At 36.8% G+C, this 23,643-nt stretch overlaps 1 protein-coding gene across 3 annotated transcripts in view; it reads right to left on the bottom strand.

Moving 5' to 3' along the window:
- The window catches only part of CD36 (CD36 molecule), a 75,925-nt gene that overhangs the window by 16,415 nt on the left and 35,867 nt on the right, over positions 1-23,643 (bottom strand). For 2 of the 3 annotated variants that reach the window (XM_041723089.1, XM_041723087.1), the window contains exons 2-4: positions 13,232-13,320; positions 12,561-12,767; positions 4,274-4,434 (exon numbers count right to left, since the gene is read on the bottom strand). In XM_041723089.1, the coding sequence (XP_041579023.1) occupies positions 4,274-4,434; positions 12,561-12,680 (281 nt within the window). In that variant the 5' untranslated portion in view covers positions 12,681-12,767; positions 13,232-13,320. Of the gene's footprint in view, positions 1-4,273; positions 4,435-12,560; positions 12,768-13,231; positions 13,321-20,172; positions 20,330-23,643 lie in introns of those variants that run through there. The other variant, XM_041723086.1, reaches the window with a different exon arrangement.

The following is a 23,643-nucleotide window of genomic DNA, read 5'->3' as shown; positions in this document are numbered from 1 at the left end:
AAATAAAGCCATCAAATATAAGCAAGAGCTCAAACATAAAGGGTTGCATCCTATTCTCTAATTCTATCCTGAGGGTAAGAAGTCAGTAGATAGGTTCACATAGGGAAATATGAAGAGTCACTTTTCTTATTTTTTTTAATTTTTATTTATTTATGATAGAGAGAGAGAGAGAGAGAGACGCGCGGAGACATAGGCAGAGGGAGAAGCAGGCTCCATGCACCGGGAGCCTGACGTGGGATTCGATCCCGGGTCTCCAGGATCGCGCCCTGGGCCAAAGGCAGGCGCCAAACCGCTGCGCCACCCAGGGATCCCTCGCTTTTCTTATATTAGAAAGAATGCTCAACCTATGTGGCTTCTCCAGCACTGACTTTTCCATATTTTCCAGTACTTTAATGAGAATTAAAGATAACTAATGGAATATGATTTCCATTTTACAGGCCAGTTGTCCTCCCCACTCCAGGCATATATTAAATACTTATTAGTTCTAAGCTCCTGGCTGTAAAATCTCTAGGCTGAAAAGTACCGACTACTTTTAGGAACATGGTGATGGGTGATTATGTGGAAAAATCTTTTGCAAATATGAGAGATTTACTGAGACAAAACAAAGTATGCATCATTGCACTATCACATATGTGCATGTCTACAGATGAGATGAATCAGTAGGTAAGGTGAAGACAAAAAGCATGGGACTAAAAAATGTAAAAACACAAAACACACTATTTCACTCAGGTATAATAAAAATGTAAATTCCTGGGTGGCTCAGTTAGTTGGGCACAGGACTTTTGATTTCAACTGGCGTCATGGTCTCAGGGTGGTGTCACGAGCCCTGCTTTGGGCTCCCTGCTCAGTACCAAGTCCTCTCCAGATTCTCTCTTCCTCTCCCTCTGTCCATCCCCCAGCTCGCATGCACACGTGCACACACGCAAGTGCTCTCTCATGCTCTAAATAAATAGTCTGTCTTTCTTTCTTTCTTTCTTTCTTTCTTTCTTTCTTTCTTTCTTTCTTTCTTTTTTTTTTTTTTAAGTAAATAACTGTAGGGTAGGAATTACCACTGTTTCGTATCCCCAAGCACACAGTGCATGGCACATGAGGAGTTCTTGATAAATTTAAGATGAATAAATTAATTAATGGATCACATTCTTTTAAAGAGTTCACAGTAAGATGAGAAGATAATTTATTTTTACCATGATTTCATCAAAGCTTTATTATTTATTCTTCTTGTAGTACTGTAGGCATAGCAGGAATATATAATTCTGAAACATCCCCCAGGACAGTCTATTACTAGACAACTACTATTTTCTCTGACGCAATTATATCTTAAAATCAGACAACCTGCTATTAACATTTAAAATTGAAGCTCTTTCATTTTCAGGAACATTTATCTATGTGTAATCATCAAGACAACAGCAAAGTAAGTGACCAAGATTCCAGCTCACTTAAATCGTACTTACAACACTGTACCAGTAGATGGCACTAAGAGAAAAAGCCTTTAAACTGACGCTTGTGTTTAGAATGTACTTTGAGAAAGAACATAATCGCTCACTTCTTTTGTTTAAAAACGTGGAATGTATACAGGTTTTGGAAAGTGTCAGTTAATAAGGTCAAAGGGAGAAATTGGCTTTAGATTTAGCGCCAGTTGCTTTCTTTGTACTGCTGCCAAGGAGAAGCAACTTAAAAACAACAACAACAAGAAGCAGTAATGTGGGATCAGAGAAGATTCTCTGGGAATTACTGACCTTTCATAGAGATGATGAAATTGCAATATATATAATTAAGATCTGCACGCAGGCAATTTCGTGCTTGGACCCATGATATTATACCTTGTCAATCAAAGTGTCACTGAACTCACTTTAGCAGACATCAGCCAAATGAGCTTGTGGTTCTGTGTGGGGTGGGACATCCTCCCACGCTTCCAGGATGAGCAGCATTCAGGGTGTCATATATGTGGAAGCAAGGTCACCTAAGCCTATTAACTGTTAGGAAGACTCTAAAATGACTAACTTTTTCTGAAAGGTAACAAATGGTTTTCCCATTATTTAAGGCAACCAAACAGACACTAATGGCTCCACTTTGGTGACATCCTAAGACAAGATGACCCCGAGTTAATTAGAAATCCCTTTAACATCATTATGTAAACAGGAATTTATTATTTGTACACTTTAGCGGCAAACCCAACTTCTCTAATTCAACCTTCTTCTCACTGCCTCTCCAAGTAAATCAAATATATCTAACCCTTCTGTCCCTTGGAGGGATAGGCTAAAGTCTCTAGAAAGAAAATATATATTAGCTGTCACCTATCAGAGCAGAGGGCTGGGTTCAGTTGTTATGTTGATGTTTCTCCATATCTCAAGTAATAGCTTTAAAAATAAAAGATGTGACCTTCTCCCCAAACAAACAAAAAACCAGAGACATTCTCAAATTCTAACAACGATTCACTTTCCTCGCATGTTCAGTTCACCTAGGTTATAATTTTGTTTGATAATTTTTCGTAGATTCTCATTTGTCCATGTGTGAATTCCAGATTTTCATAGGTATACATCATAAACATTTTTTTTTGAGCAAGATACTCATAGAGGCTTTTTTTTTTTTTTAAAGGTAGCACATTAGTTTCTTTTTATTTTTTTTTTTAATTTTTATTTATTTATCATAGTCACAGAGAGAGAGAGAGAGAGAGAGAGAGAGGCAGAGACACAGGCAGAAGGAGAAGCAGGCTCCATGCACCGGGAGCCCGATGTGGGATTCGATCCCGGGTCTCCAGGATCGCGCCCTGGGCCAAAGGCAGGCGCCAAACCGCTGCGCCACCCAGGGATCCCCGAGGCTTTTGATAATAACAAGAACTCTAAGACCGTGAAAAAATGAAAACATTTTCCAAGGTAAGATTTTCTTTTTTTCCACCAACAATGAATACCTAGTGTTCTTCAGTAGCAGTGTGAATAGTCACAGACACTGGTACAAGAGACTGGACAACTGGTAGGACAGACGAGTCACCAAGGGCATCTAGCATGAGCTATGGCCCCAGGCACTACCCTCCCAACTGCTGTCGGTGTATTCTATTTTGAGTGTGAGCTGTCAAGCTGTACAGACATATTAACATCTAGAGGGGAAAGAAATTATATAGACTCTCTAAAACAGATGCGATTTCAAAACTATGAATTATAAGAAATCATTATAAATATGAAATTTTGTGGTAGGAATTGATCATGCTGTGTAACTAGTGGTAATTATCCTGGAGGAAAAGCCACCCATTTGTATAACAGCTGATACTGCAGGGCTTAACTGTGTTCCCACATGGATATCATAAATGTATTCCTCATCTTTGGTTATGGTTAGTGCCTTTTGCACCTCAGTCCCCCCCTTTTTGTACCTTGATAGTTGGAAGAAATCCCTAGTCTATAATTTAAATAGGAAAAAAGATACATAAGAAAATCTAGGAGTCACCAGTTCCTAGGTCCGTGTGAACACAACGGATCACTTCACTTTCCCTGGTGCCAGTTTTTTTAGTTTGCAAAATGAAAAGTCTTGGCTAACCATTTCCCATTAGTTCTAACATGTGAAGATTCTATTCAAAAGCATGTTCAACTATCAGGGAATATCAGATAGGGCTACGGCAGCCTCAGTCTTAGTCCTGGAGAAAATATAAGGATGAAACCACTGAATCAATGGAAACACCTGTCTGACTTGGAAATTAGTTTTAACAGAAATCCTGCAGTTACACAAAATCCATTTGATGCTGTGGTTCTCAAAATTGAGTATGTACAGGAATCACCCAGAGGGTCTGTAAAACTCACTGTTGGGCTCCAACTCAAGAGTCTGATTCATTTGATCTGGGGTGACATCTGAGAGTTTGCATTGCTACCAAGTTCCCAGGTGAGGCTGATGCTGCTGGGGAAGGAACCCCACTTCGAGAACCACTGGTATAATGTATGCATTCAATTTTAGGATTTTAAGACGCTCTGGTTATTTAAAATTCTGATTGTTTACTTTTAAGCATGCACACTTGAGAGTTGTCGAGAATATATGTCACAAGTGTAAAACACCCATGATTTCTTAAATGTAGGGCAGTTATTTGATGCTGCTAAATTTCTAATAAAATCCATATTTCTTATGATCATTAAATCCTTAGATTAGGATTCACTATAGACAGGAACTAAAACATTTCATTATATGTTACTGGGAAAAATAATAAGGACATCTGAAAACAATGGCATTTTCCAAGTCTTTTCAGAAATACATATGGTGAAGGAAAGAATGCCCCTTATCTGTGGGGACTCACCTGTATGTGTAAGGACCTCTTTGTTTAACCTTAATTTTGCTGCTGTTCGCAACCACTTCCTGTGCGTTTTGCACGTCAAAGATCCAAAACTGTCTGTAAACTTCTGTGCCTGTTTTAACCCAATTTTTAAAAGCAATTGTACCTTCTTCAAGCACAACTTCCTATGAAAGAGAAAACAAGTTTGCGTTATTTCTGTGTAGTAAGATAGGAGCACGTCTGGATGTTCCTAACTTTCGGTGAGCTTTTGAAAGGACCAAGCTCAAGGACCCTGTTCCTGAGAACCTTGGTAAACTTGCCATACATGCAACAGAGATGTTTTTAATAAATTATCAGGGCAAACCTCTTTCAGTCACCCTTTTAAAAAGGGAATCAGTGTGTGATACTGCCGACATGGCAGCTGATTTAAGGCCAACCATTGGCAAGCTTCAGGGTGCCCCTCTGGTAATATTGCAACAGTTTTAACACAATTTATTAAGCGAATTTTATTAAACCCGTTCCAAATAGTTCCTATCAGCTTGAACATTAACTTCTCTTCTGCCCTTAGTGAGACTGATGAGACAAAACAGAAAAGCTGAGAGAAGAATGCGGTGATATCGAAAGCTTTAACTTTTCTTCAAAAGTTGGACACTTGCAGAGGATGATCACTTAACATTTATTAAATTAAAAAAAAAAGCTTCTGGATGAAAAGAACAAATTTGACTTCTCTACCAAATCTTCAATCCTGGGACACCTGGGCAGCTTGATTGGTTAAGCATCCAACTCGTGATTTTGGCTCAGGTCATGATCTCAGGGTTGTCAAATCAAGCCTCATGTGAGGCTCCATGCTGGGTATGAGCCTGCTTAAGATTCTCTCTCTCCCTCCTCCTCTGCTTCTCCCTGCCTCCCCTCCTGCACCTTCTTTCTCTCTCAAAATCCTTCTCAATCCCTAACTCAGTATATTTGTGGCAACTGAATAGGACATGTTTTCAAAAGCTACAACGGTCAACATTATTAAGTTCCTACTTTTAAAATAAAAGGATGAAATAAGGAAGTTGTCCTATTATTATTTTGTGGAATTCATTACAAATCCTCGACACCCCATGTAGTGAAGATCAACAAGTGGAAAAAGTGCCAATGACAGAACCACAAAATGCTCTATTAGAAATCTGTTCCCTTGTTTTAGATGCCGTGGGACAGAGTGGAAAGTCACCAACCCACTCAGGCTCAATTTCACCATCTATTAAATGAGGGAGTTCTAGAAGCTCTCCAAGTCGCTGTCCATGGCTCCCACTCCCTGGGCTGAGGGTCTGTAAAGCTATCCTAACTAGAGCCAACCAAGGTGACTTGGTAGTAAGGCAGCATTTCCAACTAGGTACTTTGGGAAGAATGCCCAGAATGGAAACCTCAATCTTTGTGCTTGAGGAAAAGGAAGAAAAGTATTTCACAGGAAATGGACCCACACAGACCCATGAATACAGGAACAATCTGACCTCTTTGTTTCCCTCACCAGGAAGCATCAATTCATGGAATGATGAATCGGGAAGGGACACTGAACATCACCTCGTCTTCTAGGAGACTGCACGGAGGCTCTGAGGAGCTCTGTGGCTGGCGCCCGAGCCATCTAGCTGGAGCAGAACCACCATGAAAATCCTAGTCTCTGACTCTTGGACTGGTCTTCTTTTACACTCTGCTAAAAATATCTTTTTTTTTTTCCTTCTGTCAACTCTGGACTTAGTTGGTAGAAGTCAAATTAAATTTCATATCTTCAGGATACGTTACTTATTGCTTAATGCAGAGACTAAGGAAATTCCTTAGAGAAGAACAAGGCACCAAGCTGAAATGCTATGACGAAATCCTATGCTGTTGCAATGCATTTTCACTGGGTTCACTGGAGCTGCTAAAATTATGTTAGACCATTACTTTTTACGACTTGTCCTTGAAAAACTTTCTATTAGCTCCTTAAGTGTCTTACTTCCAATACTAACAAGCTCAATATTAAGACAGAGTTACATGCAGATACTAGATGAGGGCGTTGGAGCTAAAAGCTATGATAATGTACCAATTTCAAGAGACTGTATGAGGGGGGAAAACACACTACTGTGCTTGCCCCATAAGAAGCTTAAGGACTAATGCAATATCGATTCTTTATCCTATAACTCTTAAGGCACACATTTTACTTTAGTTCCTAATGAAAGAAACTCAATAAATGGTTATAGAATTGAAAAAGAACTGTGATGGAAGGTATTTGACAGGACAGAAAACTTCCCTACCTCTGAGATGTATGCATTTCATATAATTGAATATTTATTCTCCTCCTTATAGAGATTGATAAATGCGAGGACTTAGCCCAGTGTTAGCACATCGCCAGCTGCGCGCTAAATTAGCTATTATTCGTATGCAAATCCTACCTGGCCTTTGGAGGGAGAATTCTAACATCATGTGCTCTCCATACTGCTTGAATTATTTCACTCACAGCATTTCCTGTCTCAACCAGTCATGTGGCAATAACTCATGTAGGATACGGTGACACTTCTTTTTTGCTATTTAATCATTTTAAAATTTATTCTCACTGAATTGACATTAAAACTTCCTTAAAATGCAGAGACATGCTGAAAATAGTCTTCACCCCCCCTTACTCACCACCACAATGTGTTCAGTTTAGGACCAGTTATAAGCCATTTCCTCACTCGCAAAAAGGCTTGTGCATGCACTATGTGTGCACAAGTGTGCATAGTGCATGTGCACAGGAAGACACTGAATTATTAGTGGCAGTTGTGCTGACAGTCAATAAAGGGCTTCAGTCTCAGGTCATCAGTTAAAACCCACCATAAGAGTTGGTGAAACCGATTAGATTTAATGTTTCTGCAACCCAGGAAATTAGCCTCCAAAAATTTATGTGAGAACTTAATATAGGAGATTGTGCATTCGGCATGAACACTAAATTATGTTGTTATGTTAATATAAATTGGATGGAAGAAAATTATATATACATACCTGCTGTTTCTTGAAACACTGTTAAGTAATTTTATTACTGCAGTTAAAATGCAAATATATGTAGCATTTAATCCATTTTTATACCTCTCTTTTAATTTAAAATTTACTTTGGACTGTTTCATGTTCATGTTTATATTCTCATATGTTATTAATATAAAACAATCTCTACAAATTATTTTTTCATACCTGGAAATACCATAAGCTTATATTATAAAAGTAATATACGTATTATATTATTTAAAATAGGGACTATCGAGTCAAATATGGGCCATTTTAATAAAAAAATAGTATTTCAATTTATTTTATCTGAAGCCATGGCTTACAAGCTACTAAAGGATTGTTCTTTTCAAGAATAGGGGAAGGAAATGATGATATAATTGAGTGATGCTATAATTTAACATTAGTCTTTCAGGAGGAAAGACAAGAAAGCTTTAATTTCCTTCTTGATGTTCTATATTTAATATCATAGGGAAACTAAGATTTATTTAAAAATACCAATGTTATACAAAATTTATCAAGTCATATTAACCATGTCAATTAATAAATTATCTTTTGTAAATGGTGACAGAACTTTGACCTTTTCCAAAGTGTTCTGGTAGTTTCTACATTTGTGGCAGCTGATGCTGTTGACTTTGTCCATCTACGTAAGATTGCACAAACCTGCTGGCTCTACAGAACTCTGTTAGGAATCATAATCAAAAGAACTGGTAAGAAAGTTTTCAGCTGTAATCCATAAAAAGGTATGAAGTCCTAGAAAACATCCCTTAGAAATAGAGTAAAATGAGTGTATGTTTACCTATACATGCACACACATATATATCAAAGAAGTGAAATTTCCGGACCATTTTAGACCATTTTAAGTCTCGCTGTCATGGTGCTATCATTTCGGTATCCCAGAACATATCACAGAGTTCCAGCTCCACTTTATTAATGAGAGAACAGTATGGGATGATTTTCTGATCTTTTTCAAATAAGCACTTTAATTTTTTTTAAATGGTGCTTGTATACAGGTAATAACTTTCCCAATTTGCTGTTAGTCAATTAAATGAAGAAAGTAATCTTCAGTGAATTTCAGTAGTAAACAAAAACCAGAACTAAAATTTTTATACATTTGTAAAAGGACAGCTTTAACCTAAATCCTCCTGAAGTAGAGGTAAAAGGCACTTGGCTCTTTTGGGTTTATGCATAATTCAGAGATTTGACTCCCACACTATGTCAAACAGATACATATTGCAATTTTATTTTAGGACAGTCTTATAAACTGAAGAAAAAGGAAACAGCCTAGAATAAGGAAAGAAAAAGTCCCAGCATCTTTATAGGACTAAAATTGACAAGGAAATCTGAGAGCAAAATCAGGCTTAGTCTTAAATACATCAGAGATTCTGACTATTGAAGGGATTCCGTTTTTCTTTCTTTTCTTTCTTTTTTTTTTTTTTTTAAAGATTTTCTTTATTCATGAGAGACACACAGAGAGAGGCAGAGACACAGGCAGAGGGAGAAGCAGGCTCCCTGCAGAGAGCCCAGTGTGGGACTCGATCGAGCACCCAGGGAACATGACCTGAGCCAAAGGCAGGTGGTCAACCACAGAGCCACCCAGGCACCCCCATTGAAGGGATTCTGATGATTAATGGATATGTGGTAGGCGTACAATATAAACTATCATTTCATAGTTTTTTTGAACTCATTCTTCCTTAAAGCTCAGTTTGTGCCTCCTCCTGCCTTCTAGGTCTAGATCCATAGTATACCCCTTGTCCTGTAAAAGATTGCACAGATAGCCCTTATTTCAAAAACAAGAAGAGAAAGTACTCCATTTCTTTGTTGTGTCCTACCCTACTAAGTTTATTGCCCTCTCCTACTGAATTTCTATTTTCAAGAAACTTAGCGACCATGTTCTAAACATTATTTCCTGAATTTTCATCTGCCTGAGAGCATTTTATTTTCTTTCCTTGAGCGCTGGCCTCTTGATAACTTCCAAATTAATTATACTCTTGTTTTTATTTCTTCACCTAAAATCATTGTGGCTTTTTGGTTTTCTTTCCTCTGAATTATGCATAGAACCTGTAGTAATCTCTCTGCTTTTTTGTCTCTACATTCAAGCTCTCTAGAAAGCAAATTGTTTGGTTTTATCTATAATCTCTATAGCAATGATCAATCTGAGTTCTGACCTTTGAATACATACATGTTCACATCACAGCACTCATAAAACCTCTATCTTTTTTTCTTCTAAGGTATACATCTCTCCCGATAACTCAGCTGGACATCTTGAAGTATTTTTACCCTCTCTCCTAATTTTGTTCCATATCCAAACTTCCACTGCACTCCATCACCTATTTTTTTCTATGTACTCCACCATGCTATCTGGGGCACCTTTGTGATATAATGTGCAGACTGCGCAGAGATCTTCCTAGAAGGGAGTCTCAAGTTCTCCTTGAGAAAGAGAAAGTGGCCATGTCCTACGTAGTTTTTCCTCATTCTCCTGTTTTTGGCTTCCTTGCTCTCCAGTCCTTTCTATTGTAGGATCATAGTGCACAGTACTGTGTGTCCTCTAGTTTTTGCCTTCCCACTTCCTAGTTTCGGGAACTGACTCCTCCTTTTGGCCACACAAGTTGGCAAGTTGATTTAAGGTTTTATGATTAAAATGAGTAAAATAATAAATAGAACCTTCTCATAGATATCCACAAAGATTAAATGAACTGGTATACATGAAGCTCTTCACAGCACCATGTGATATCAACCCCTAGACACAGGCTTTGTTATCTCTTACATTTACCAGGAGACATTCACCAAATACCATTGCCTGTCACATAGTCAATTAAATATTCTTCTTGATGTTTGAAGCTTCCTAAATTTTACCCCATGCTGTTTTTCTAATCATCTCTTTTGTTGATCCCATATTAGGGCACATTTTCTATATTCTTCCTTCTGCCTCCCAGTAGTTAGTTGCATTTTCACATTTTTTCCCATAATATTAATGAGACCTCAGATGCCTTCATTGCAGTCCTCTTTGGACTTTCAAAATCCTATACTTGCTCAAAATCAGCAGTTTCACCTTTCTGAAGCTATTGAATATTCTGAGAGATTACTCTTTCTAAGTAGCATTTTCCCATAGTATGCACTAGGCTTACAGTTCCCTATATGTTGGTATGATACGCTTGTCCCCAGGTAATTCCTATACTTGTTGAGGAAAAAAAAATTATTTTACTCTCTGTCACTCTATAAAAACAAATTTTTAACATCTCAAAACTCTTATTTTCTTCTGATTAACTATTATGAAGAGAAAATATTAAACACTTAAAATAAATGTTAGCCCCTCACACACCACTGCATAGAGAGGCTATCTGTACTATTGTTGAATGAAAAAAGAAAAAGATAAATGATCAATATTTAGCTGTTGGACATCTGTTATGTGTCAGAAAAAAAATAGTTTAAAATGCTGTGCAGTAGGAGATTATTGTGACTTTCCATTCTGAAGACTTTCCCAAACGTTACATTCTAGCCTGTGTGTTAGCATAGAAACGGATTCTGTTCTCTCTCCACAGAAGATCCTAGAAGAGAAGCATAGTTTACAGAATAGGAGAGGACCATGTGATGGAATTCCATCTCACATGCTCACCTAAGCCCTCACCTCATCCACATCTGCCTTTCTCTATTAAACTAGATCATAAATAATAGCAAGAAAATGGGGAATTCCAAGGAAGGGGGTAACATTCCATTTACAATATATTTTTAAAGTTAAATGCATGGCATTGAAGATTTGGAATCTGTTAGCAATAGAAAAGCTAGAAATGCCAATATTATTATTGAGAAAATATAGCACTCCAATCTATATCTGTATCTATACTTATATCTAATGTCCTACTGTTCTCTCTTCTATACTAAGCCAACAGCTATAGTGAGACAATTTCATTAATTTTAAAACCGTTATCATTTGTAGCTAAGGAAAAAAAAATGGAAAATTGTACCCTCTTGTCATGAAAAACCGGATTTGAAATGAATGCTTCATATTAATTTGCCAATTAAGTCAATCCCTCAGTGAAATAAAATGGTATTTATTTAAATTCACAGTAAGAGCAAGAGGTCAACAGGGATAAATGGATGAGAGAAGTAAAGGCTTTGGCACTAACAGAAATTTCCATATAAATTGGTCAGTCTAGCCCATTTTATGGATTGTTTCTTGTTGTTCTCCATGATCTACTATGCTCACTAACTCACTTGAGCCATTGATATCTAAGCAGGCTGAGAGCCCAGGCCAGCACCCTGATTATGTTTTATTTGGCCAGCATTGTAGTAGAAAACTGAGCTTCCATGCCCTGGGGCAGGACACACGCTCTCAAGGTTCACAATCATCGTGTTCTTATGTTATTTTGTTCTTGGAATGTTCTTGGAACCTTCACTTTTTTTTTTTTTTTTTTAACCCTGTCTCCAAACCCCTGAAGCCATTTGAATTTGCCACTGCTGGTTTAGAACTTCAGCAGATCTGCTTCTTAGTCTGGTCTTCCCTCTCTCTCAGTATAGTTCAGTGAGTGTGAAGCTCATTAGAAAGAACCAGGGTGGGAGATGAATCCTAGTTTGCTGTGCAAAGCCTGCGTATTGAATCAAAAATTAATTTTTGCTAAGACTACAGGCAACCCATTGCATATATGCTGGCATGTGTCCTACATAACGTTTCTGAAAGTATTTTTGCAGAATCAGCATAAAGCTTTATAAGTAGGAAATGTTTACAAGACAATCATACATTATCACATGTATTGTAAAAAGCAGCAGTTCACCAAATGAAAAAGTTAATACCAGTTTCGCCAAAGACTCCTGCTTCATTATTAAATACAATCAATTTTAAGTGTGTGTGTGTATATATATGTATTCTTATCTATATAAAACTTTTCTCTGTTAACCAAAGCACAACTAATTTTATAATTAATACGTAATACATAATTATTACATTAATTATACATAATTAATACATAATTCTATAATTAATCACAAAACACACTTACTTATTTCTCATTCAAAAGCTATCAACATAGCCTTTAGACATAACAAAAAGCCACGATTTCTACTAACTGACCCGCATCCCTCTAAACAGCTTTTATCAAAATTTGGATATCATTCTTAAGACAATGGTGCATTCTTGTTAAATGTACGTTATCCTCTGAACATTCCTGTGTCGTGTGAAGTCACCAGGGTTCAGAATCACCCTCGTGTCAAAGACACAAAGTTGCCAGGCACCATGAAGTATAGTAGTGGTGCACAGTGCAATGGGGACAGAAGGCAGACTGCAGCGCAGGGCCAAGAAATACCCTTTAGAACCCTGTACCTTCTTGATTGTCTTCTCAATCAGCATGTCTCCGACGGGCATTAGAATGCCCCCCAGCAGGGCCAGCACTGCCCCGATGACAGCGCCTGCGATGAGCCCACAGTTGCGGTCACAGCCCATTCTCTTATGCAGGGAAAAAAATTCAGGTTCAGCACCTGCTGCTCTCAGACTCCCAGGTCTGATGAGGTGGTTTCCAGAGGTCTGGGTCTAGCATGAGAAAGAGATCATAAAACAGAAGCTTTAAATATCAGTACAACAAGATCAAAGTACAAAGAAAACGCAACTGAAATATCCCTTTGCCAGTTCCAAATACACAGATGCTTTTTCCTTTTGTTTAATGAGATGGACTCACCAGGTTAGTCCCTCCCCTTTCTTGCTTTTACCTACCTACCAGTGGAAGAAACAAAAGATACTATCATATAGGGTATTTCCTCAAAATTCTCATCTTTGAAATTTTCTTCTATTGCATGATGAGTATTGAAATGTTATCTCCGAGAACATGCTTACTGTGCTTTCTCCCTTATCTACTGTCCCAGGACACCCAGATGCATCCTCGCCCTTCATCTGGCTTCTCCCCACACACAGCCACACACATCCTGTCTGTGGCTCTCATGCGGACTGAGGTCTTCTCTGTCAAATGCCAAGCAAGCATGGTGTTGTCTTTACTGTACCTTATTCACGAGTCTGTAGCAAGGTCAGATTTTATAGGAAATGTTCTGATGAGTCTCAGAAAGAACCAATTCTTCTAATCATTTGTAAGCTGTTAAAATAAAAATGCATGGTTAACTTGGGAAAATATATTGTCAGGAAATTAATACCAGAATGCCTCTGATGTCACCAAAATTAAAATCACTACTAAAAGAAAATCTCATTTTCATGAATACTGAGCTCTTGCCTAATTGTTTTTTTTTTTTTTTTATAAACAATGTGGAAAACTGAATAGTTCAAAGAAGTATACCTTACTTTCAATTTCGTGGTTAACAATTGACTTTTGTTTAGACCAGAGGTATGAAGAGTATCAAGAAAATAACATAATGTAGAGGATGTCTAATTTTAATGGTAGGCATTGCTTTGTTACTAGCTTCAGAGATTTTTTTTTTTTTACATATTCAACTGCAGTATTGTTTATTTTTTCATCATGGGCAATTGCTTCACCCTAATTGTGTTAAAACCAACTAAATTGTGCCAGTGTGTATTTCACCTGGCGGATCTTATTTTTGGTGCCTGTATATACTATGCGGTTATTTCACAAAGATTGAAAGAAAATGATTTCTGAAGTGAGTAATTCTATTTAAGAGTTTATTCCTTCTCATATTTGGAAACACATTCATACTTTGGTTGTAACAATATTCTTTTAAGTGGGGCTGATCTGACATTGATAAACAGTCAAAATGTGCTTTTAGCTTATAAACAAATATTCCCTACCTCGTTGCCCAAAGCCATGGAAAACACAAGTGCTAAAAGAATGGAGACTACAGACAAAAAAAAGAGTCACAAAATATTTTTGTCAGCACCGTAAGCTCAATAACAAAAATTATATTTTGTAATGATCTCGGATTTTCCCTCCACCAGCTTAGTTGCAACAGAAGTGCCACCTTTAACAATGTCATTAGCACTTATTTCCACTGGAGGAACTGTTTCGTTTCTCAGGAACATTACTTGCATAGCTAAGAAAATAAGGAAAATTAGACTTTTCCTCAAAATGGAGAGACGGAAATGTCACACAATTTTCCCATGGCAATTTTATCTATTTACTTTTACTTTTTCTAATCTTTGTGCTCTTCCTTTCCCCATGCCTTACACCTTGGATTCTTCTGCTGTAAATCATGATGCACTGAGCTCATTCACATGGAGGTTCTGGTGGCTACGAAGCTTGAAAACAATTAGTGTCATATGTTTTTTCCAATGTAAAAGGAAATATATAAGCCTCAGCAAGTGAGTTAGTTTTCCTTGTGGACTGGAGTTGGCTTTTTAGTAATTGCTTAGGAGTGGAGTGTGAAGAAAAGCTTTCCCTGCCCTCTGAAATCGTGTAACGTGCTACCCATCCTGGTGTGTTCTGTACTTGTTACGAACAAATAATCACAGTCAGGGTAGCTTGTTAAGTAACACCTCACTGGATGCTTATTTCAAAGACCATCCTCCAGGTCTCATTTGCAAGTTGTACCTAAAGTAGCAATCCCAATACAGAGATTTAACCTAGTGTAGTTGAGACTAGTAGACTGGAGATTAAGCCCAAACCTGATTTGCGACTCTTGCCAGGTGACTACGAGCAAACCACCTAATCTCTCAATACTTCAGTTTCCTCATGTGTAAAATCAGATGCCAAGATGAGATCAGCAGTTTTAAATTTAAGTAGCTCAACTGGTTCTTGAGATTCTAACACGGAAGACAAATGGGCAGAGTGACTATAGAGGACAATGGTCGTGGGCGCCCTGGCATCTTGGTTCTCAGCTTGGTCTCCCCACTCCCACCTGATATCTCCTTTCCACTTTTAGGAAGCTCTAGGAGAATCTCTATAGAAATCAATGGCTCTGCAAACCCATTTAAAAATTGGCATAGGAAGTTCCCAGAGTGAAATTGCAGTTTTCTTTATATAACATCCTGAATCTGTTTAACAGGACAACTCAAATATTAAGTCATCCCTTTTGGAAAGTTATTTTATGTTTGGTATAAACGTCACTAAACATCTTCACTAATAATGTCATTTGCAACTCTGATGGATAGACATAAAAGGATTAAAAAATGACAATTCTATTGTTGCTAAAATAGATATATGTGCACAGATTTGCCCTTCTCCAAACTCTATGCCATAACCTAGTCATGAATCTGATATTTTACAGAATTATTCTCTTTTATTCAAGCAGCCCATGTACTACAGCGAAGAGTTTCTGCAAAGGGCAGAGAGTCCCAAGAATGTCCACTGGAAGACCTAGCAGACAGCATATGTTGTCCAGTGCCTCCCTCACTAAACCTGGAAACTCATTATTATTACTTCTAAGGACCCAGAGCCCCAGAGACGTCATATGTTGTCCAGTGCTTCCCTCACTAAACCTGGAAACTCATTATTATTACTTCTAAGGACCCAGAGCCCCAGAGATGTCAAGTAATGGGCATGCCTGGATCCTGCCTAGGCTCTGTCTGCTGTAAATTTAAAACTGAAGTGAGATAGTACGTCTATTCCACTGCTGTTGAGTTAAGTTAATCAGAAAACACAAAGGCCAAGTAATTTATCTGGTTGAACCTCATGGTTAGACAGTTATTGGGATAACACTGGTCTGGGTGATATAGCTGCAAGTAATAATCTAACATTACTTCACACACATACCAATACTTTTAAGACAGACTGAGTTTATGCACTTTTTTTTTCAAACATTTCAAAACAAACATTTCAAAAAAATGTTGTAAGTTTCCAACATTTTCCCCCAAATAATAGGCAAGATATTTGACATTACTTGGGTTCATTTATTTTCCTTTAGTGCCTTGACACCGTAATAGGTATTGTTATTCCACTCATACTTTAACCTTATGTTTCCTATTATAAAATTAAAATTAGTTTTATTCACCTGAGGCAAAGGAGGGCAAACACATTGTGTTAGACACACACTGAGTACATAAGAGAAAAGTCCAAGTTATAGCATTCTATTCAACAGTTTTTCCACCCATGTTTATCTTCAGGAAAAAAAAAAGGCATAGTTTGTCCCCACTCTTCTCTCACATTTAGCTAGGGCATGTAAAATTTGTGTCTAGCACACTTGGTTTTCTTCATAACATAGTTCCTTACATATTAAAGTAGTAATTGATTTCACTTGCTAACTTTGGAATATATTTTATTATTATTATTTCTCCATCATTAGAATAGATGAGACATTGATATCTGCAATAATTTACTTCTTGCTTGAAGTACACAAATTTAGAAAGCAAAGAATAATCACAAGTTCAGGAAGGAAAACTAATGGTTGAGACTTGTATAAAGAAAAGAAGGTGTATTTAAAAATATCACATACCTTTCTTGAGTCTATAGGGAGATCAGCTGTATCCTATCAGTCTACAGATTACAAATCCTATTCCCTTTGTAGAATTTGTAAGTGTATCTTATTCCCTTGGGTTATCTTTGAAAGAAGGAAGAATACAATTTTTTTTTTTTCTTGGTAAACCAATTAAGGTTTTCCAGAATGAACTTAACAAGCATTACACCTTTTCACTATGTTGGAAGCCTGATGATAGAAACTTGAGAGACTGAGCTATAGAAAGCCTCTCCAATAAATAGGTCAGAAAATCAGAAAAACTTCCCAGAGGATCTATAATTCTTCCCATGTGTGGATAAAGCTGTGCTCCTTGCGAAACTCCACCCGGAGAAGGCATGGCCTAGAGGTAAAATTTCTTGGGATGTGAACTGCAAAACTTGAAAAAGCTTCAGATTACAAGAGTATTTGTACTGTAAAAGAATGCCAGGACCTGCATGACATTTTCTTACTCATGAGTGAGTATCTCAGATTTCCTATTCTATCATAAACCTTCTTTGCACATTTCCTTAGAATAGAAAACCAGACCACACACTTCTGCTTTCAGACACACACACACACACACACACACACACACACACACACACACACAGTTCTTTTGATACACAGCCTTCCTCACCTAATAAATAGAGTATCTGCCCATAAAACCCATTTTTGGAGACTTGAGGGGGGAGTGATTAATTCAACAGATTGGATATGAACAATGAAAGCTTTTAAAATTAAATTCTTTTTCACACTCTTACCCTACACTATGCCTGCATGTGTTTGCATGCCATGATTTCTGAGACATGAGTATGATGCAGAATCAAATCCAAGTTAGTTGCAATGGGTGTAAATCAATAGTTTAAATCTGTTTATGCTTCATCATGTGGAAACAGAAGGTTATTAGATCAGTACTTTATAAACTTCTATTTAGAGATAGAATTCTTTACATGCAATTCCACTATACAAACATAGCTAAAAGAAAAGCTATTCTGGTAAAAGGGGGCAAGAACTGTGGCCCTTTCCCCTTCCTGTCATACTTCACTTGGGCTCTGAGTCATCTGCACAGAACTGTAGAGCTCTGCAGAAAATACTTACATAACTAGATGAGAAGTTCTCCAACATCTTTTCTTATTGACGTTACCACAATCCTTTTCGTATGTACATTTCTATCCTATTAGAATATGTGGAGGTAGGGGCACTAGGGTGGCTCAGTCGATTCCGTGTCCAACTCTTGGTTTCAGCTCAGGTCGTGATCTCAGGGTTGTGGGATCAAGGCCCACATCAGGTTCTATGCTCAGTGGGGAGTCTGCTTGGGATTCTCTCTGTTCTTCCCCTTCTGCCCTCCCCAGACCCTCTAAAATAAATAAATAAATAAACCTTTAAAAAGATTATGTGGACATAAAAATATGTAATAGGAAAAAATGTATAAACATCTATAATATGAAATGATACATATCATTAATTATACTTTTCAAATATTACAATTTAAAACTCGTTTTGGTGGCAGTTTTAAAACAATAAGTACATTGGACTTCATATGTCATACCAAGGATCCTTCTAGAAATAAGCCTATCTTTTGGAGTACTTGATTACAGGGATTACTAGAAGTTTGAAATTATTCTCTTAGAGTTATGTCAGTTTAAATAGGATTGTCTAGAGCTTTTCTTGATCTTTGAACTTCAGAAGGAATGTTATATTTTTCCTCTCTCAAATTGTATTACAAACAATAAAATGCCATGTGTTTTGTGATGGTTCAGATTCTGGACTTTGAAGTCAAATGATTTAGGTTTAATTTGGGTCTTGATAGGATAATTTCTTTGTGGCTAAATTTTCTCTAAAATGGCTATATCACTAATCAAATAAGGTTGTAAATGTCAAACAAAAGTAAATGAGGTTATACATAAAAATTCCTATCATAGCAAATGGTATTTTAACATGTTATCATGAAATATTATTTTGAACAACTGTACAGTTAAACAGTAAAATGTTATTTCATATTGGCTAAATTCTTCGATAAATGTACATAGTTTACAACAAGTAGGAATGATTATTTGAAAAAACGCTTCGATGACAATAAAATCTGATGAAATGATTTTTTTTTTTTTTATATAGGAACTTAGAATATCATGCAAGTTTAAAGGCAGCTGCTAGCTTAGGAGATGCGACTTAAAAGTTTGATCCATAACTTGGGCCAGTGACCTAAAACATCTTGCGATTAAATCAAAAGATAGCTACAGATTTGTTCCTTCAGAAACAAAAAAATCCACAAGATTCAAAAGTGTCTGAGTAAACGTGGCCAAACATTTTCATAAAAAATAAGGGAGGCAACTATAAATTCCAAACTTTCCAGTACATCCTGTGCAAGTACTCTCCAATTGTAAGGATGATGTTCCTCCCAGGCTAACCTGTTATCTGATGATGGTGGATTAGATTCATTGTTCTGGTGTAATACTGATGCTGGTAAATAAAAATTTTCTACATATTTTTCTCTCATAAAATCCAATGGGCCACTAGACTCTACATAACAAAAATTTAAAATTCATTTTTAAAATTTCATTTTATTTTCTGAACCAATATTGGAAGTAATGTTTCTTTTCGTTTCAGAAGGTAGTACTATATTAAAACCATATAGAAGACTGAAAAATGCATGCAAACATTTTTAAAATGTCTTTCACCACGTTTCCTGATAATTCCCAAAACTGTGTGAGATTTAGTGCAGAGAGTTTATACCATTTCCAGTATGAATTAACTTACTGTAGTTAAGCTGAAAACTTTAATTATCCTAGAACGATTCATCCTTTATTTAAATTTGGTGTCACCATTGAAGGAAATAATCTGCTGATATTTGTAATAAGCTTCCTACATGGCCAAAAATATTAATTTTGATTTTATTCTCCTACCACATTTTATATAATTTACACTAATTAATTAAATCTAGAATCATTGTCTGGAATATAATTTACATTCCAAGTAGCAATTATGGTATCTTTGTTCATTAGCGGGGGAAAAATGCCTACCAAGAACATATCCAAAATACACATTGCATTTAACCATAGTGACAAAGTCGGGTTCACCAAAAATCAATGCAATTTAGATAGAAAATGAAACACATCAGTGACTCTGTCGAGTAAGAAGTAGTTAACTACAAACTGGAAAGTATTTTGACATGAGTGGCAAGTCACTTAAAAGAACCAATGCATTATTTTAATCTTATGGTGAATTTTTATTCCTAATTTAAAGTAAAATTCAGGTATAAACAGCCTAGCTGTACCATGAAAGTTTTACAATAATCAAAGTGGATTATAAATCATTTTAAATATCTACAAATAAATGTTTACAGACAGATGTAAGACTTTAAACATCAAAACATAAAATGCCACTGGCCATTGGACAAGGTTTTAATATTTTTTAAACATAAAATGTAGAAAGACTGGCAACTGGAAAACAACACAAACCTAATTTTTAAATAAAGCCTAATTGACTTTGAAAAACAGTTACAGCTTTTTGTTGAAGTTCTACAACTTCTTAAAGAGTGTTTACAGAGTAATCTCCTATCATTTAGGAGACAGAAATCTTTTTTGTTAAAAACAAATCATATGACTTACCTTTGAAAAAACTAAGAAAGATTTTTCAATCAAAAGCTCAAACATTTGAACAGCCAGTTCTTGGTAGGACCAAATGGTATTCTTCAGAAAAACCCTACACTAAAATCCTCATTACATAAAGTGTGTGAGTTTAAATACGCTTTAAAAAAAAAAAAAAAAAAAAAAAAAAGGACGTTATCAAATCCCAGTAAGTGGTTTGTTGTCAGAGAATTAGGAAAAAAAAAAAAAAAAAAAGAAGAAGAAGAAGAAGAAACCCACCCACATCACACTACTGGTATGGCTCTTACAAGTCTATTTTTATGGTCTGGTGAGGACCCATTACCTATATCTGAGACACTCAGCAGGCTTTTTTTTTTTTTTTTTTTTTTTTGGCCATTTTCCCATCCAAGTAAGTCAAAGGGCAGAGAAACAAAAGGCACTGGCTTGCCGATCTGCCTCTAATATATTCTATTTTCCTGCATAACTGTTATTCCAGACGATGAACAGGGTCCGGGGGTGGAAAGTGTAAATTGGGAAGAATTAGCAGTCTCACTTCCTTGTCGTAATTTAGCTTGCAAAATTCCATGAGGTTTCAATAAAATGCACTTCTCTATACAGTTTTGATCTGAAGTACACAAAGACTAAAGATTTTGAAAACAATTGGAGACACTGTCAATCAACAAGGATGACAAACGGACTTTAGAAAAGGAAATAGCATATTGTTCTAACTGCAAATTCTTAACTGTTTATTACTTTCTGTTAATTTTCCAGGAGTTTCATGAGCACAGCAAAATACTGCTATGAAAACAAAAAAAGTAAATTTCCCTTCAATTTCTTCTGCCAAAATATAACTATTAAATAACATTGAAATAGAATTACATTTAAGATGACCTTTTCACGTAAAAAGGTATTTACTCCAGGTACTTCAAAAGAAAGGCATTCTTTTAAAAATCCCATAAAAATAGAAGGTCTTGGCGGGCGGGGGTGGGGTGGAGGTCATCTTACAGAGAAATTCTCAAAATCATGGAAGGAAGATCAAGATCTTTACAATGTTAAACTGTCATCTGCCAGACAGGCCAGCTGAATAGATGCCTCTAAGACAACCTTGAAATAAAGCAAGCTAACAATAACAGGCAGAAATATATTTAGTTCATTAGATCATATTTAAATAAGTCCTCTTCATTGGACTGCCTGTGTTAATTCCTCCTGAGAGCGCGGTGAATCTTTTTAGTTGTTAGTATTACAGTACAACTGGAAAGGAATCTGAAATGCTCTTTTCCCCTCATGCATTGCTTACTTTTTCCAAGGTATTTTTACTACTGACACTTGTATTTAAAAATTAATGCTTAGGTATTAAAACTTGAGATATACTGGGATTTTTTTTTTTTCAAATTTTAGACCACTTAGCTAGGATAAAGGAGAAATGAACTTGTACAATCTTCTTGTGATTTATGCTTTTCGTTTCCAAAGAAGAGCTTAGAAATTTCAGGTAACTTAAAAAGGGGATTCCTCTAAACCGTGACCATTTATCTTGGCTGCATTAGTGAAGAGGTAATAAGGGGCTGTTTTAAGAAATATTCTGATTAAGAATGTCTGTTTTATTGTATTTTAGCTGCTTGGATCTATTTCTTCTCAACTTTAATTCTCACATATCTCCCCCGCCCCCCGCATGACAATACAGAAATAGCTCACCGACACAGGAGTTGAGATAGTACCTATTTTAAAGAGCAAATTTTAAACATATTGAAAGCATAGTTAAATTATGAGGAAAGCATAAACACTGTTTGAGAAAGATACTTTGGAAAAAAGACAAGCAAAATAGATGCTTTAAGCTGACACTGAACTTACTTGGATCACTCATCAGTAGCCTAATGCCATCCAAACCCTCTGGCTGTCTCTGGAGAAGAAAATGTCACACACTCCCAAGCAGTCCAAAGAATCAAATTTACATTCCCAGAGGCAGCTGTGTTCAATCCCATGGACAGCAGTTCCTGAGTAGCTTTCTGAGTCTTGTGTGCTAAGGCCCAGAAAGGGCACAGCTAAATAAAATCCGTAACCAAATATTTAGATTTGGAGCAACATATATACCTTGAACTATAAGGCAGAAAAGTGCTGCACCCATTTCCACATAAAGAAAGTTGAGGCTTTCCTTTTGGGAAAAGAATATGTACCCGCAGTATTTTGAAGGGATATATATATTTTTTTTTTTGAAGGGATATATTTTATGTGAGAGTACACCTTGCCTTATGTAAATCCACTATAGCACTAGATGAATCTAGTATAATGAAGGATAAAACTTTCAGCAAAGTAAAGTCAGCTTAGGCATCATTCTTTGGGATTTTTTTTTTTTTTTTTTTTGTCAGAGACAACAGAGTTTGGAATCAGACAAGTGAATTCTGATATTACTGGGCACTGGTTGTATCAAGGGGGGGTTGGTAGTTAAAGGATTACTTACTCTTATTCTCTTAATCAGAAAATGGACAAAACTAAGTAAGAGGATGGTAATAACTAAATGAGAGAGTTGTGTCAACACAACTCCCCTTTGACAGGGGCCTGATTACTAGGCGCTCAAACTCAAATCCTTTCCATCAGGCCCCTGCTCTTTTTTTTCCTTTCTGTTGTATTTTCTTGAGATTACATGGCACCATCAGACATAGATCTGGCTTTTTTCTTTTTTTTTTTTTTTTGGCCCTGATTTTGCATCTGCTGGAATATTGGCTCCATGAGGAGGGGGACATTTGTGCAGTCAGTTCGCTGCTGAATCCCGAGTGAAGACTAGGCTCACTGCTGGTAACCAGTTAAATAAATGATCACATACAACAATTGTCATAACTGTAATAATATTTAAAAAATTTTTTTTTAAATTTATGATAGAGAGAGAGAGAGAGAGAGAGAGAGAGAGAGAGAGAGAGAGGGAGAGAGAGAGGGGGCAGAGACAGAAGCAGGCTCCATGCACCAGGAGCCCAACGTGGGATTCGATCCCGGGTCTCCAGGATCACGCCCTGGGCCAAAGGCAGGCGCCAAACCGATGCACCACCCAGGTATCCCCCCGTAATAATCTTTTAAAAGGAGTGAGAACTGAGGGCACCTGGGTGGCTCCGTTCGTTAAGTGTTTGACTCTTGATTTCAGCTTAGGTCATGATCTCAGGATCGTGAAATCGAGCCCTGCATCAGACTCTGTACTGGGCGTGAAGCCAGTTTAAGATTTTCTCTCCTTCTGCCCCTCCCCTTTCTCCCTCAAAAATAAAAAAAAATAAAAATAAAAAAATAAAGGAGTGAGGATGGCCAGAAATCAGAAGTTACTATGGTGTCTGTACCACATTTATTCAATGGATTGTTTGGGATGAAGAGCATCTGCTTTGAAAGTCAATGGACCAGAGTTTGATTTTGGAGTTCATCACTTCCTAAAGTATGTGACTTGTTGCTAACTACTTCACTTCTCTTGGTTATAGTAGAAATATTGGCTTTTCAGAATTGTTGTAAAGATGGACA

Source organism: Vulpes lagopus, chromosome 11, assembly GCF_018345385.1.
Source record: "Vulpes lagopus strain Blue_001 chromosome 11, ASM1834538v1, whole genome shotgun sequence".
NCBI classification, from domain to species: domain Eukaryota; kingdom Metazoa; phylum Chordata; class Mammalia; order Carnivora; family Canidae; genus Vulpes; species Vulpes lagopus.
This window is presented reverse-complemented; position numbering and strand designations above follow the sequence as displayed.